At 36.6% G+C, this 15185-nt stretch overlaps 2 protein-coding genes across 3 annotated transcripts in view; one reads left to right on the plus strand and one right to left on the minus strand.

The window, feature by feature from the left end:
* The window catches only part of snai1b (snail family zinc finger 1b), a 478512-nt gene that overhangs the window by 83775 nt on the left and 379552 nt on the right, over window positions 1-15185 (minus strand). The gene's annotated exons all lie outside the window — the stretch shown is intronic.
* Window positions 1-15185, plus strand: part of cpeb2 (cytoplasmic polyadenylation element binding protein 2) — a 36712-nt gene that overhangs the window by 15611 nt on the left and 5916 nt on the right. Inside the window, exons 3-7 of one of the 2 annotated variants that reach the window (XM_051096300.1) lie at window positions 1074-1164; window positions 6689-6739; window positions 11582-11605; window positions 12036-12209; window positions 14100-14184. In XM_051096300.1, coding sequence (XP_050952257.1) covers window positions 1074-1164; window positions 6689-6739; window positions 11582-11605; window positions 12036-12209; window positions 14100-14184 — 425 coding nt within the window. The remainder of the gene's footprint in view (window positions 1-1073; window positions 1165-6688; window positions 6740-11581; window positions 11606-12035; window positions 12210-14099; window positions 14185-15185) is intronic. The other variant, XM_051096301.1, reaches the window with a different exon arrangement.

A 15185-nucleotide genomic window follows, 5' to 3' on the forward strand; every position in this document is an offset into this window, starting at 1 on the left:
ATTATGGAAATATTATACTTTAATATATTTAAGTGTAAACTAAATTTAATGTTTTTGGACGCTTAGCCAAATATATATTTTCTGTGATGAAGTTAGTTTAAATGTACATTTATATGTAGGCCTATTAGCTTTAAATGTTATACTGAATAACAAAGTATAGTTAAAATTATAATACTTTAGTAGTACTTTACAATTGCTTTAGTATGTTAGTCAACACACATGAGTGTATTACAATTAAATAGTTTTTAAAAAGTACTTTAAAACATTTAATTTGATATTGTTTTACTGTAAGTGCACTTTTAAAGTACACTTTTTTCGTTAAATGCACTTAAGCGGTCTTTTATTTTATTAATATTACCTGTAAGTACACTAGAAAGTACACTACAAGTGCACATTCAATACTAAGTCCATTTGTTTTTCACAAGGCTGTTCATAATGACGGTCTCCTGTGTTTAACCTGTGGCTTATGTTCTTGTTCTTGTTCTTGTACTGTATGTGCGAGCGTGCGTTTCCTGTGATGTGCACACACAGGTCTGTGAGGTCCGCCGGGTGGCAGAGAGCTCTGTTTATGTTCACATTCCTTCTTGGTCTCATTGCGGTAATGGCACAGATATCTGTGGCATGTTGTTAGGCAGGTGTTGTGACCGGGAGACGGGATGCCACTTTACAGAAGGGAAGAGGGATATTCTGGTCATGCAGCTGAATAACAAAAACAAGCAACACAAATCTCCCACATATACGCTGGTTTCGTCCTGCCTAAAAACAGCCACATGGTGAGACTAGTTTGGCTGAGCTTTCGGTCCAAAATACACTAAACCTAACACAAAGCAGCCTGGTTAATTCCACTCGTGACAGCTCTACAAACAACATTCCAGCGGCGCCGAATCCTGAGCGTGAATTCAGTCTGCCGCAGTATTCAGGGATTCAGCGGTGACCTGCGTACTGGCGTCCCACACAAACAGTGCCGGTTTGCTCCGAACTGCATTAGTGCACTGCGTGCAGTCCCATAATTCCCATACACATTACATCTGTATTGCACGTACTGACATGTTCCTCAACTCTGTCTATCACAGGATCGGTCCAGGATGTATGACAGTTTGAACATGCACTCGTTGGAGAGCTCCCTGATTGACATCATGAGGGCAGAGCAGGACCCTCTTAAGGGTAAGATCCATTTCCTGCTCATTGTGCTCTCATCTTGAGAGTTTCATAAGGCTTTTGAAGCCAGACTACATGTTCATGTTCATGTTAATACTGTATATAGCTCATATAAGTTCTGTCTTCATCACTGTCGAAGAAAATCCAGCATTTGTACTAATTTAGTTTTTTTTTTTTTTACTTTTGCTTAATGGAAATAAAAGGAGGGTATAACTGAGAAGGTTCTGTTGAGCTTTGTGACGGCCACTGTTGGTTCTAGAGAAAAATATTTCCTAATATCTAAAAATGAGGGCTAAAATGTGTATTTGGGCTAAAATAGCCAGTATACACACACTTTTGGACACACGACAGTTCAGTTAACATAAACATGCACAGACGTGTTGCGACAGTTCAGTTAACATAAACATGCACAGACGTGTTGCGTCTTTCACTTTTATTTAAATCTTGTAACAGGTTTTTATTTATAAATTAATCTAACATTAGCAATATGTTACCTGAGGCTGTGTGAAACCATGGTATGAAATCACAATTGATTATTTTGTCCCCTACTTATTGCGCCATATTCAATAGTTGAGGTCAAAAGTTTACACACACCTTGCAAAATCTGCAAAAAAGTTAATTATTTGAACAGAATAAAAGGGATCATACAAAATGCATGTTATTTTTTATTTAGTACTGACCTGAATAAGATATTTTACATAAAAGATGAGTCTCTTGTTTGTCCTGAACAGTTAAACTGTTCGCTGTTCTTCAGAAAAATCCTTCAGGTCCTACAAATTCTTTGGTTTTTCTGCATTTTTGTGTATTTGAATCCTTTCCAACAATGACTGTATGATTTTGAGATCCATCTTTTCACACTGAGGACAACTGAGGGACTCATATGCAGAAGATACATGTTTACATGTACAAGATTACGTGTTTCCCAGAAGACAGAATGTGTTAAATCTACCCTGATCTTCAAATTCGAAAGTTTTCACCCCTCGACTCTTAATGCATTGTCTTTCCTTCTGGATTCCCTCAGTTGTCCTCAGTGTGAAAAGATGGATTACAAGATCATACAGTCATTGTTGGAAAGGGTTCAAATATGCAAATGTTGGAAAACCAAAGAATTTGTAGGACCTGAAGGATTTTTCTGAAGAACAGCGAACAGTTTAACTGTTCAGGACAAACAAGAGACTCATCTTTTATGTGAAATATCTTATTCAGGTCAGTACTAAATAAAAAGTAACATGCATTTTGTATGATCCCTCTTATTTTGGTAAAATAATTAACATTTTGCAGATTGTGTAGATTTGTTCAGGACAAACAAGGGACTTATGAACAACTATCACTAAACAAAAAAATAAAAGAGCTGTGGATCAATCAGGTAACAACAGCAGTATTAAGAATCAATAATTTTTATAAACTTAACTATTATTTCCTCTTGTGGACTATATGTAAACATATTTTATGTGAAATATCTTATTCAGGTCAGTACTAAATAAAAAAGTAACATGCATTTTGTATGATCCCTCCTATTTTGGTAAAATAATTAACATTTTGCAGATTCTGCAAGGTGTATCTAAACTTTTGACCTCAACTGTATTATGACTCATTATGACATATTCAACATATAATTACTCCAATTATCTTAAAAATAATTAATCAAGATTGAACTTTTGTGAAAAAGTACACTTTAGCATACATTCAAAAAGTACTACAAGTAATATACTTAAAAAAAATAAAAACAGTTGATCTTAAAAATAAAGCATTTGCATAAACCCAAATAGGAGATAAAACAGTTATCGAATAATTGGTGCCAATGCAATTCTGGAAAGAAATCAATCAAATCTGTATGTGTGTGAAAATATTCAGATGCAACCCCGCTTTGTAATTGTTAACATTTTTAAAAGTAACTGTAATTTAATTACCCTTTTTTCATCAATAACTGTAACAGATTACATTTACATTTATTTTGTAATTAAATTACATAATTTCATTGCATGTAACTAGTTACTTCCCAAAACTCTGAATCGACTTTCCCTTTTGGATGACACCACAAATCCATCTTAGTTTTCACCGTGTCCCTTCAACTTCCTCCATATGTTTTGGTATCTTACACCCACTCCATGCTAAAATCACTCTAATGCACTGTCTATTGTGACTTTTTGCTTTATTTAAACCCAAGTATCGTTCAGTCTGATCTGTTTTTGTGTTGAGCGGCGTGTCTATGTGTCATAGGAGGGCAGAGAGGTGCGTGAGGCGCTGTGATCAGGGTGTGGCACTGCGCTACACTCACTCTCTGTCTGCCTCTCTCTCTCTCTCTCTCTCTCTCTCACTGGAGCTTCTCGCTCGTCCTGCTGGAGCAGATGGACCAGACACATGGGGCGGCACTCACTGCAGAGACCGAGAGAGAGAGAGGGAGGGAAGGGCGTGGGTACGGGCTATATTTAGCGCAGGACACACTCTGCCACCCTGTGTGTGACAGATAAAGGACAGGAGAGTAAATGAGGGTCTCTGCTGTTTACACAGGCCCTCCTTTAAAGTCAACATGAAACTTTATTTATGCTAATACTCGATCGTGCATGATTGATAATGCAGTCGTACTAAAATATCGCCGCAGTTAAAGCTATAATTTAATGCTGGTTACTGTCAGCGTAATAAAGGTTATTGCAGTAAAAGCAAATAACAATATATTAACCGAAATGATTCAACTTCAATACAACTTTCAGTCTGGAATCTGGAAATATAGTGTAAAATCAATAGATTATAATGTAAGTGTTTTATTATCTAGATACCTGCGCTTTAGCTTTTCAAACATGCTGTTGTGTGCTTAATCGAACAGATGATGGGAGATGTGCTGAGCGAACCACTCCTAAGAAACCTGTTTAATAAACGATGGCTCAGTTAATGGGTCGTCACGAGTGTTTGCCAGCATCAGGGAATGTGCTGACTCTAGCTAAAGCGTTCAAAACAACACAATGCTGTTGAAATATTAAACACTTGGCAGAGATATCTGACCGCTATACAGTATTGGTTTGTCTTGTGATGTTGTGCGTGATCACAAAGCAGATGAAACGAAACAATAGTTTGATTCACTGTGGAAAGACGACGAGAGCTCTGTGAAACATTGTAATGTCTCTAGGAGCGTCCGCATTTAATAATTGGACAACAGATGGTGTGTGTGTGTGTGTTTGTGTGTGATAAGACGACTTGGAAGAATTACAGCTGATTCTCTGTGTACCTGGTTGTTTTCTAAAAAATCTGTCAGACTAGATTATGGATAAATCTCATGTTCAGGTTTCCACATTTGACTCCAAAATAAAACAAAAAAAAAGAGAGAGAATATATATTTAGTATGAAAAAATGAAGCCGAAAAAATAAGCACTTTTTACTGCCTCTGCCAACATTTTCACTGGCCTCACTGCAAAAGAATGATACATGTTTATTTTTAGATATGTATTTTTATATTTGATAATAATATAAAATGATATGATATGAAATGATAGAAATTATATATATATATATATATAATATATATTCAAGACTGTCACAAGCCATTTTTACGATTTTTAGACAAAACCTAATGTAGAAATCATTTTTTTTCCTTCTCCAAATTCTGTTTTATTTATTTATTTATTTTTCAAATTCCGCTTTTTCACCTTTAATGTTCCTGAATTCCATTTTTTTCTGTTTAAATTTTTCTGGACTCTTTTTTAATGGTTAAATTATTATTTTTTTAATCAAAAAGCACGTCTAATTATTTAAAATCATGAAACTTTAACAATTTAACACCAGTTTATTAAATGTTTAACAAAAATTAAGTTTAGACCCCTATGAAATGTTTTATTTTTGCCCACCTTATGTTTTATTGTTACTAAATTCTGTGTTCTAGCATGTCCAGTTAATTGAATGCATAAAAACAAGTTTCATTTATTCCTACAACAGCCTTGTGAAATGTCTATTTTTCTCAGAAATTCTGTGTATTTGCATTTTTCTGTTATCAAATGAAGGCATAAAGCATTAATTTTGTTTAACTTTTAATTAATGAAAATTAAACAAATGTTATTTTTTTGGCAAACAAAGGGGATTTACTATTGCAAGTAAAATATATTTTGAAGAAATATATGATTATTCTTTAATAATTTAATAATATTAGCAGTAGTAATGGTAGTATGTATGTACATTTTGCTGAACAATAGTAATGTATTTCTGCCGCAGCGTCTTCACATTAAACCAGACTTTTATTTTGATGGGTTGCCATGAATACCTTTAAAGTTCTGTGTGGAAATGATATGAAAATAGTTTTACTCAAATAAAAACAGTAAAATGCTCATGAAGTGATTCTTTAGTGATATTTAAACAGTCGTTTTGCGGCTGTATTTACAAATGTTAGTCCATATTACGATTCGATTGAAGTGTAATGACCTACTTTTAAATTAATTCATCCAAACTTTGACAAATTCTGTGACATTCCGCGTTAAACTGTAAATTCTGTTTTTATTACTGGATTCCATGATTCCATCTGCGCTTTCTGTATTGCGGAAATCAAAGGGCCCTACTAATGTGTGTTAGACACCTAGATAATATTGTCTGGGTGACAAATCAGCAGAATTTACAACAACTATGTGGAATACATCAGGAAACCAAACATTTCCGTTCACCCTTCCCTCTATCTGACGGGGCCCCTTGCTTTGGCTAGGCCCTTGGATTCATCCTAACCATCCCCCAAAATTACAGAGCCCCTGACAGCGAAAGATTCAAAGTGAATTTTTCTGTTTCTTAAGTGCTCACATGTCTAACTGGTGTGTTGTCATGTGACAGAGCTTCAGATTTGACACTCTTTGTTTGCATACGTCATGTGACCGGGGTCAAACTTAAGGGTGACCTAGTAACACTTCAAAGCTACTTCATCATTTCTGGAAACATTCCTTTTGAGAGACAACAGCTCTTTTTCAAAACCTGTTGAACCCATTTGTTGATGCTTGTGATAACTATAACGAGAACTCTATTAGTATCAACACCAACACTGCAGTTATGTCTACAACTTTAAATGCTCTGTCTCTTTAGGGATTCTGATTGGCTGTCAATGTTTTATCATTCATTAGTTGATGTCATCGTAAAAGTGATTCCAGTGATATTATTTCTCTATGTTGTTAACGTTGTGATGTAAACTAAGAATTTAAATGATTCTTAAAACTAATTTGTTATTGTCCATGGTAAGAACAAGCCTTTAATGGCCAATTTGGATGCTAGCATCAAAATATAAGAAAAAATATCACTCTTCACATGAAGCGCATGAGAGAACCAACCCATTGAATCTTTGTTGTTAGCATGTCGCTAAGCTCATGAGTTAATGTTTAACGCATTATAACGTAACCAAAAATGCAAAGCTTGTTAGCTGGTCCATTCCATGAGCTTGTTGCAGTGCAATCTGCGATTTAGATGCCTAAAATACTCCCTACATGGGGAGCTCTGTAGGTTTTGTAACACTGGCATATGGCTATATGTTTCATACTGCTTTCTCTCTGTCTCCCTCTCTCATGTTCAGGCCGTGTGGGATGCCCCCACCCAGCCGCTGACGGCCTACTCATGCTCAATGGTAATTATGACAGTGTGATAACGTTTTTTTCATCTATCTGTTCAGACCAATGTAGGCTTGGAAATCTACATCATTCTGATGAAGACGGGCTGCCTGAAAGTTGCTATTCACATTGATGTAGATACTCCAGTATGTGTATTTTAGCATGATTAGACATCTGTTAGCATTTAGCATCCACACTTTTTTTATTATTATATTGTTATTTAATTGCTACCAAAATGCTGTTAAATCTTTACAAGTTCTGCCCACACCTTGGAGAACATTGAAGGTTGCTGTATCTTTGGACCATAAATCATTTTAAAGATGTGTTTTATAGACATGTTTTATAATTGAGGCACCAGTGTAGTCTGGAGCTTGATGTTTTAATCTATCTTTCTGAAATACTTTGTTCAGGCATGTTCTTTGGTTTAACAGCTTTCATAGTTATTAGTCATGTTGCTGTGGTTTGGCTCGTTTCGCCGCTCTCAAATGTTCTCGCTTAATTGACGTTGATGTAATGTTATTTGTCGTAATGTTACGTTACACATATTTTCCTGTTGTTTTTGCATCCGAGTTACAAATGAATAGTTCCGCAGTGGGATTTCAACAATTTAGCATTTTCATTTGATACATGGTGAGGTAATCCTGTCTGACCAATCGGCTCGCTGCATCCAGACAGAGCATCTGCCAGCAGGGCTCCATCCATTTTTAGCCAGCATGACTGAACTCTTGCTCGTTGTGTTTGGCTGGGCTGATATTCACTACGCTTGCTTTGGATCACAGTCTCTGAAGCTGCGCAGGATTGTGCTTTGCTCCCTTGTGATGACATATTTTAGCAACAGCTGTTGCTTTCTTTTTTGGTTAATTGGATCATCATAGATTATACTCTAAAAATAACTGTTGTTGTAGCCAAAAGGCTTTGTTTTGTTTGCTTTGTGTCTTGAATCAGTAGTCAAGCATCACTATTGCTTTTGCTCATATTTAGGGTTAGTGATCTTAACAAATCCCCAACCAGATGCATTACAACTAAGTTTTTGTCTGGTGGACTTTATGGACTGGTACATTGTGGACTGACCTGATCTAGAGACTAGATTATCGGTTTTGGGTATGGATTTGAACTGGTCCAGTGGCTGACGAGGGGTGCGTTTCCCGAAAGCATTGTAGGCCAACTATGGTCGCAAGTTCTGTCATTACCAGCATAGTTCAACAATTCGGTGTTTGCCAAAACCATAGTTCAAACGAACATTTGTAAACTTACGTGGTTTGAACTACAACTCTAGACGCATAGTTTCTTGTACAGGCTTAAATAAATTATACTCGTGGGCACAATAATCAAGCTAACATGCAGTACAATCTATATTTTCCATTCTATTTAAATATAAAAGCATTTAAATCTAAACATAAGAGGGAACCAGCGATGAATCAAACATCAAATAAAGCAAAACGACAGGAAACAAAGAGTAAATTAGTCATTAGATGCCATGTTCATGTACAGCAGCATCTTAAAGATCTGTAACTAGTTAAATAGCAGAACTTATTACTCCACCATTAACAAAGGCACTATATTGTTGAACTAATGTGGTTCAAACGATGGAGATGCAGCCATGTTCAGGAAACAGTCGTGACTTGCTAGTTTGTTTCCACAACAATGCATTCCCTTACCAAAAAGTAGTACACTTCAAGTTTATTTTATTAAGTATACTTACGTAAAATTCAAGTATATTTTTAAGTATACTTTATGTAGTAAGTATACAACAAGTTTAAATCAAAGTTTTAGTTCAGTATAGATTTTTCTGATGGCCGATGGCAGTATCTTAGAGAGCAGGGTGGTCCATATAAAGTGATATATGTGTTCATCTAATTTATTCCAGAGGTCTTTAACCCTACTCCTGGAGACCCAAGCTCTGTCCAAAATAGTAGTAGTAGGTACTACTTTTGGGGTAAAAGGTGAACATGCTACTCTGTTCACCTACTCCATGGTATCGAAGCAGGCAATTTTTAGATGCAGCACCAGTGTCCCACAGAGTTTAGTTCCAACCCTCATCAAACACACCTGAAACAGCTAATCAGTGTCTTTAGGACCACTTGAAAAATCACAGGCAGTTGTGTTGAAGCAGGCTGGAAATAAACTGTGCCAGACATTGGGTCTCCAGGAGCAGTACCATGTAAAGGTACAAGTAATCGTACCGAAAATTACGTCGCCTACTTGGCGGCCGTTAAAAGTATGTTCTGTATAATATAAATTTGGAAAGTATGAATGAATTTGGACATATTACATCCACCTTGATGATGTCTATCATCGTCAGCTGCAACACTTCATTGGCATTCATAAATCCTCTCCCGTGGCTTCACTGGATAGCAAATTGTCCATCGAAGACGCCTTTTATAATTTCGGTGGGTCATCCGGGTACTTTCCGCCTATACTGTTTGTCGAATACTATGAATTCAGACATGCTAAACTTCGCATACTGTTTTCCACCTACTAGACATATTTGGATGTAGCACCAGTGTCCTATAGAGATTAGTACCAACCCTCGTCAAACACACCTAAAACAGTTAATCAGTGTCTTTAGAACCACTTGAAAAAAAATCAAGCTGCATTTGTGCACTATACAAAAACCCTAGCGTACATGTAAAATGCTGTGAGTATACATTCAAGCAGTGAGTTCTTAGTGCTGTAAAAACAAAAATCCTGCTTCCAGGACTGCTTCCCGAGCCAAACAGAAAGACTAAACTGGCCATAATTTAACATATCGGTGCCGATATTAAAATTATCGGTTGTGGTCAATCGCTATATCCACCAACAACCACCCAAGACACCCAATCAACACACTGACAACACTTTCAACACCTTAACAATAATTAAAGCAATGTCTAAAGCTAAAGTATACTTACCTTGTCTACATTCTGCTTCGGGTCATGTGATATAATTTTGAGCATCAGAACAGTGCACTAATGTTCACGTTAACCAGGGGTGTCCAGACCTGCTCCTTGAGACCCACTATCCCCAGTTAAACCCACCTGAATAAGCTAATCAAGGTCTTCAGAATTACTAGTGTCATCCAGGCAGGTGCGGAATGAGACAAGCTGGAGACTCTGACCATCCAGGTCCAAGACTGGACACCCCTGGCGTACACAGTATATGTGCCGCCAGGTTTTTGTGTTTCAGAACAGCGCAATTGCGAGTAAGACAGAACAAACTCGAAAGGCTCGTGAAATCTGTGGAAGCGGTGGACCACAGAATTTATCTTGGTCTTCAAGCATCCTGAACACCTGAGCATTGTGCCAGGAATCCACCACATGCATATTCTTCCATCTTTTTGTGTTTTTATACTTTTGTTTTATTATATCCCTTTATTTCAAAGGAAAGTGAAGTGTAGGCAAAAAAGTAGGGATAAAAGAGGGATAATAGGATTGGGACCAACCTTTTCCGGGCTGGATTTCCCAAAAGCATTGTTCTTTAAGACCTGTGGTGATAATTGTGCTGCAGTCTACTTAGGCTTATGATGCTTATGATGAGAAACACAGGCCTGATCATGTGCATACACAGCTCTGACAGTCTTATCTGCTGTTAAACTGGTTGTGGAGCTGGTTTGGGTCACATGAGCGAGAATGACATGTGTTAGTATAGCTCACATGATTTTTAAGAGCTTTCACTAATGTTGGTCAGTTGATCCATTAGAATGTGTGCAGTGCATCATGTGATTATTTGGAGTGACATGTGAAGAGGTTTTATGGAATATTGTGCTTTTAGGAATAACAACTTAATTCTTGTTTCTTCCCTCAGTATCAAAAACAAAATCTCTTTTTAATAGGAGCTATCACAGCTGTAATCTTTATCACAACCTTATACTGACCCTTCAGTTTTCTGAAAAAAGATAAGTTTATGGTGGTTTTGATGCTGGTTTATGTAGGGGTGTGCAGTACATCAATTGTTTAGATGAAAAACGATGCAAAATGTTGAGCCATTTAATGTCTGTTTGTACAAAGTTAACGTGATAGTCATAAAATGCAATCTACTGCAGCTTTTCAACATAGTCTTATGACAGGTCATGGCTAATTTACATTTTGGCAAATTGGTTGTAAATTTGTATGAATTCACTAGATTTTATTTGTACATTTCATTAGGGTTAGGGCTACAGGTTCATGCTACTTAATCACAAATTGTGCTGTTTTCAAACAAATCACATTATTCACATTTGTAGTAGAATTAAGTTACACCTAAATGGTAAAATACACAACAAGTATGTCAGAATGCTTGTTCTGGCAAGTATTCAAGCAACCACAGTTAGTGTCTTGATTGTAAACAGTTGGGAGAAAATCGGATGTGTGTCAGTACAACTGAACCTGCTGCTGTCTGTGTCCTTATTGTTAACCAAAACCAATCACAGATCTTGACTGAATAACTGTGTAGCTTTAATAAGATTCAATGTAAGTTTAATTCATACAGTGAAGACAATGCAGTGTTTTATTGAACTTTTTCAGTTATTTCAATAACTGCTTGAAGATGGTCCAGCATGGGTTGGCTTATCAAAATCAGTATTGAGAATTGTGAAATGTCATTTTATCCAAAATTTGGGTATCATAACAACCAAGGAATCAGAATTTCTTGCCAAGAAATTGTTATTTTACAATATATAGATATTCATATATAAGATTTTAGTCACATGGTCTAACTAGTGTAGCTACATTTGCATGCTCGTGTCAAAAATATGTTTGTGACCTTAGGAAACACCAGCATCCAGACCATGATGACCAGCTGTAGCGAATATTTAATCAATAAACATTTCCCTGTTTTTACACAATCATGAAGTGTTCCGTCAGTTGTTTTATAGTGTTCTGTATTGTTTTGTTCACATGCAGCCAGGAGCTATGGGAGACGACGAGGTAAAATCCACTGTTCGTTACGCTATCTGTGTTAGCATGGCATTATTTTGTGTCTGTGTATGGTGTATATGTGTGTGCGCTGCTCTTTGTGACCACTAGCAACAACTTTTGATGAGTTTATCTATATAATAGAGTGTTGTGTTTTTGAGGCTTATACTGACTGAGAGCCGCAGTTCACTGACACAAGCCGTGATTCATACATGCATTGACACACATAAATGAATTACACTGGTATCTATCTCAGGTGGTCTGATCACAGCTAGCTCTAAATACAAGTTAACAAAATATATATTCATTGCACCAGATTGCAAAGACTTTCTCAAATAGTTGTTGCATTTGAGATGCACTGAACTAATCAGATCACCACAGATGGATGTTAACACCAAGTGTAAGCAAGTAGTATCCTCACCTGTCATTCATTTTTTAACAGGACGTTCCTCACTCTTCCCCATTGATGACGGTCTTCTAGATGACGGCCATGGCAACCAGGGGGTCCCGGGGGTCCTGGGGTCTCCTCACTGTTACCCCCATCAGAACGGGGAGCGCATCGAGAGGTTCTCCCGCAAAGTGTTTGTGGGCGGTCTGCCCCCTGACATCGATGAAGGTTCGTTTGAGAGAGTGTTTGAACTAGATTGTATAGAGAAGACTTTTTGAACATTTTTTTTGCAGAAAGTAGTTCCAAACAAAGCTACAGCTGAACTGCTGCACGTCTCCGAGCAACACAGTGGTGTTTCGTTAATGAATCCACCTTTTTAAATGATTCAGAAACCCATTCATAAAGACTAAATGACTCACTCATTAAAACATTTCTTATTTGTATGTTTAAAAAATATTTAAAACATTAATTTTATACAATTATTTATGCATTTGAAATTTTGCAGTGTAAATGCATTTATAGAGAATATTTGTAATTAAGTCCAGATTGTTTAATATTTTTTTTATTATGTACATTTTTTGGCATTGGGAAAAAAGTATATATTTTTGTTTGTATATGCTGTCAAACAGTATGTGAAAAGAGTAGCATGTCTGAATTCATAGTATTCGACAAAAAGTACCCGGATGACCTACAGATATTATAAATTGCAGGACTGGCAATAATCGGTATCGGCAGGCACACTTACAAAAAAATATGTAATCGGCCGAGAAAATTGGTGCATCTCTAATATTGTATTATATCACATTGTAACCTGTTTCCATCCAGGGGTGTTCAAACCTTTTCCTAGAGGGCCACTAGGCACGTTTCCATTACAGATTTGCGCAAAACTTTGGCGATATTTTATAAATGTCGATAAAAACGTATTGCGAAATGACAGTTTCCATAAACCGATGTTATGCGACTAAACCGTATTTGTTCCTCTCGTGATAAGTCATGGCAATGGATTTTGGTAGGATTTGGACGGATTTTGGCTTTATTTAATCGAAAGAGGCATATGCGTGTATCTTTACAGAAGCAGTGCGGAGAGCAGCTTCAGAAACGTGTGCGACGCTGCTGGTATAAGCATAACATCAGTTCAGTGACCGTGTCGGAGCTGTTACATGCCGCAGATGCGTGCAGCGCACATAGTCTAAGCATTAATATCAGGGAAAGGCCCTTATACTTGAGAGTGGCTATGCATGAAGTGTTTCTTGGAGTTTATAGTACATTGAAGAATGATCACATGCCTGTTTACATGTGCCATGTGATATGTAAGTATGAAAAAGCCTTCCATTGCACTTTTCGCGAAATAACCACCTCATGCGAGCGTAAAAACTTTTTAGCGATATATGGGAGTTTTTGTGAAATTGACGCGTTTCCATTAGGTGTATTTTCAATTCGCAATTTAAATATTGCGCATCTTGAAGCATAATGGAAACGCACCTACTGTCTTGCGGAGTTTAGCTCTAATTCTAATTAAACACACCTGAACCAGCTAATCAAGGTCTTCAGGCTTGCTAGAAATTTCCAGACAAGTGTGCTGGAGTGAATTGGATTGGATTCACCAGGTCTGGATGTTTTGTAAAGCAGGAACATGTGCTGTCTTTACATCTCAACACGTCTAGTCACACTCAGCTGGCCTGTACCGGATCTGTATTATCAAGCCCTGATCCCCAGTCGTACAGATGTACACATTTATGTTTTGCACATCAGTTTCAGTCTTGCCCTGAAGCCACAGAGATGTTTCTGGCATCTCCTGGTGGCAGGTTACTGATAACAGCACTGAGACACACAAAACCTAAAACCTCCTCTGAGTGCAGATCTGCAAACAAAATGGCTGCTGCCGATGAGAGATGCTGATTTACCATCATTCGGAAGAGAATTTAAAGAAAAAAAAGGAGTGAACTTCACCTTGTAGATATTGAACAGGGTTTGCGTTGAACCTCTATTGTTTGATTTTCTGCTCACGCAGATTAAAATCATTATGTTTCCTGTATGAAAAAGGATCTGCCACAGTCCCTGCTGCTCTCTCTCTCTCTTTTCTTTATCTGACTCTCACGGTCTCATCTTTCCCCACAGATGAAATCACAAGCAGTTTTCGGCGCTTTGGTCATCTGGTTGTTGATTGGCCACACAAAGCAGAGAGCAAGTCTTACTTCCCCCCCTAAAGGTGCTTCTAGAAAAATCACCACATTCATAGCAAACACAGCAATAGAAATCTACATGTACATACTGTATAGACACTTTTACTGTTTTTCACATTGTAAAATAGCAGTAAAGTCTTCATTGCTGTGACATATTATAGGGTACAATGTGGCTAAAGGATTCTGTGCTTGCTTGATCTAATATTTGATGTTTTTAAAAATGCTGTAGATTTAAGTAGCAAAAGAGAATCGCTAAAAGTATTCATTATATCTTGAGACAAGTGTCTTCTTAATGATTTTTAGTTTTGTTTAAGAAAATTAAAGCAGCAGTTTTTAAATAATGAAAGAATATGTACAAGTATGGTATTTGTGGTAAAAAGCGCCCCTGCTGTTGGGGCTAAAAGGCACAATATTAACATGATAATTAATAGAAGGCTGACTTTTCCATTTGTTGACATGACATCATTAGATTCAGATGGTAAATATCATATATTATGTTGGGTGTCCATCTTAGAGATAATCACCATGTTTCAAACGAAACCATCATATTTAAAAACATTATATTAATCGTATCATATAATAAAGTATAATTTGTTGTTACTACTGTAAATCTATATTAAATTATTATGGGATCTCTTTCAATGCTTTCAGAATCTTTACATTTTAACATTATTTTGTTTCTGCATTTTAAAATGTGTTTTATATTAACTTTTCAATGACAATATATTTATTGAACACAGTTTAAAATAAATAAAATAATAAAATAAAATTCTTTTATTTATCAAAATAAGCAGAAAATAGTACAAACTTTGCTAAAGCAATTGTTTTGAACAAGTATTTACTTACTAGTATTAGTAAGACATTATTTGAAAAAAAAAACATTATTTTGGTTAAATTATTTGTATCAATACTGTGTGCTTTTTACCCCGTGTGTGCGGTAAAAGGCCCCCCCTTGCCACCTCATACACAAATGAACGACTTGTGTGATTTATTTTCATACAAAATCTGTTGTTTCAGAAAT

Source organism: Labeo rohita, chromosome 23 (assembly GCF_022985175.1).
Source record: "Labeo rohita strain BAU-BD-2019 chromosome 23, IGBB_LRoh.1.0, whole genome shotgun sequence".
Lineage (NCBI taxonomy): Eukaryota > Metazoa > Chordata > Actinopteri > Cypriniformes > Cyprinidae > Labeo > Labeo rohita.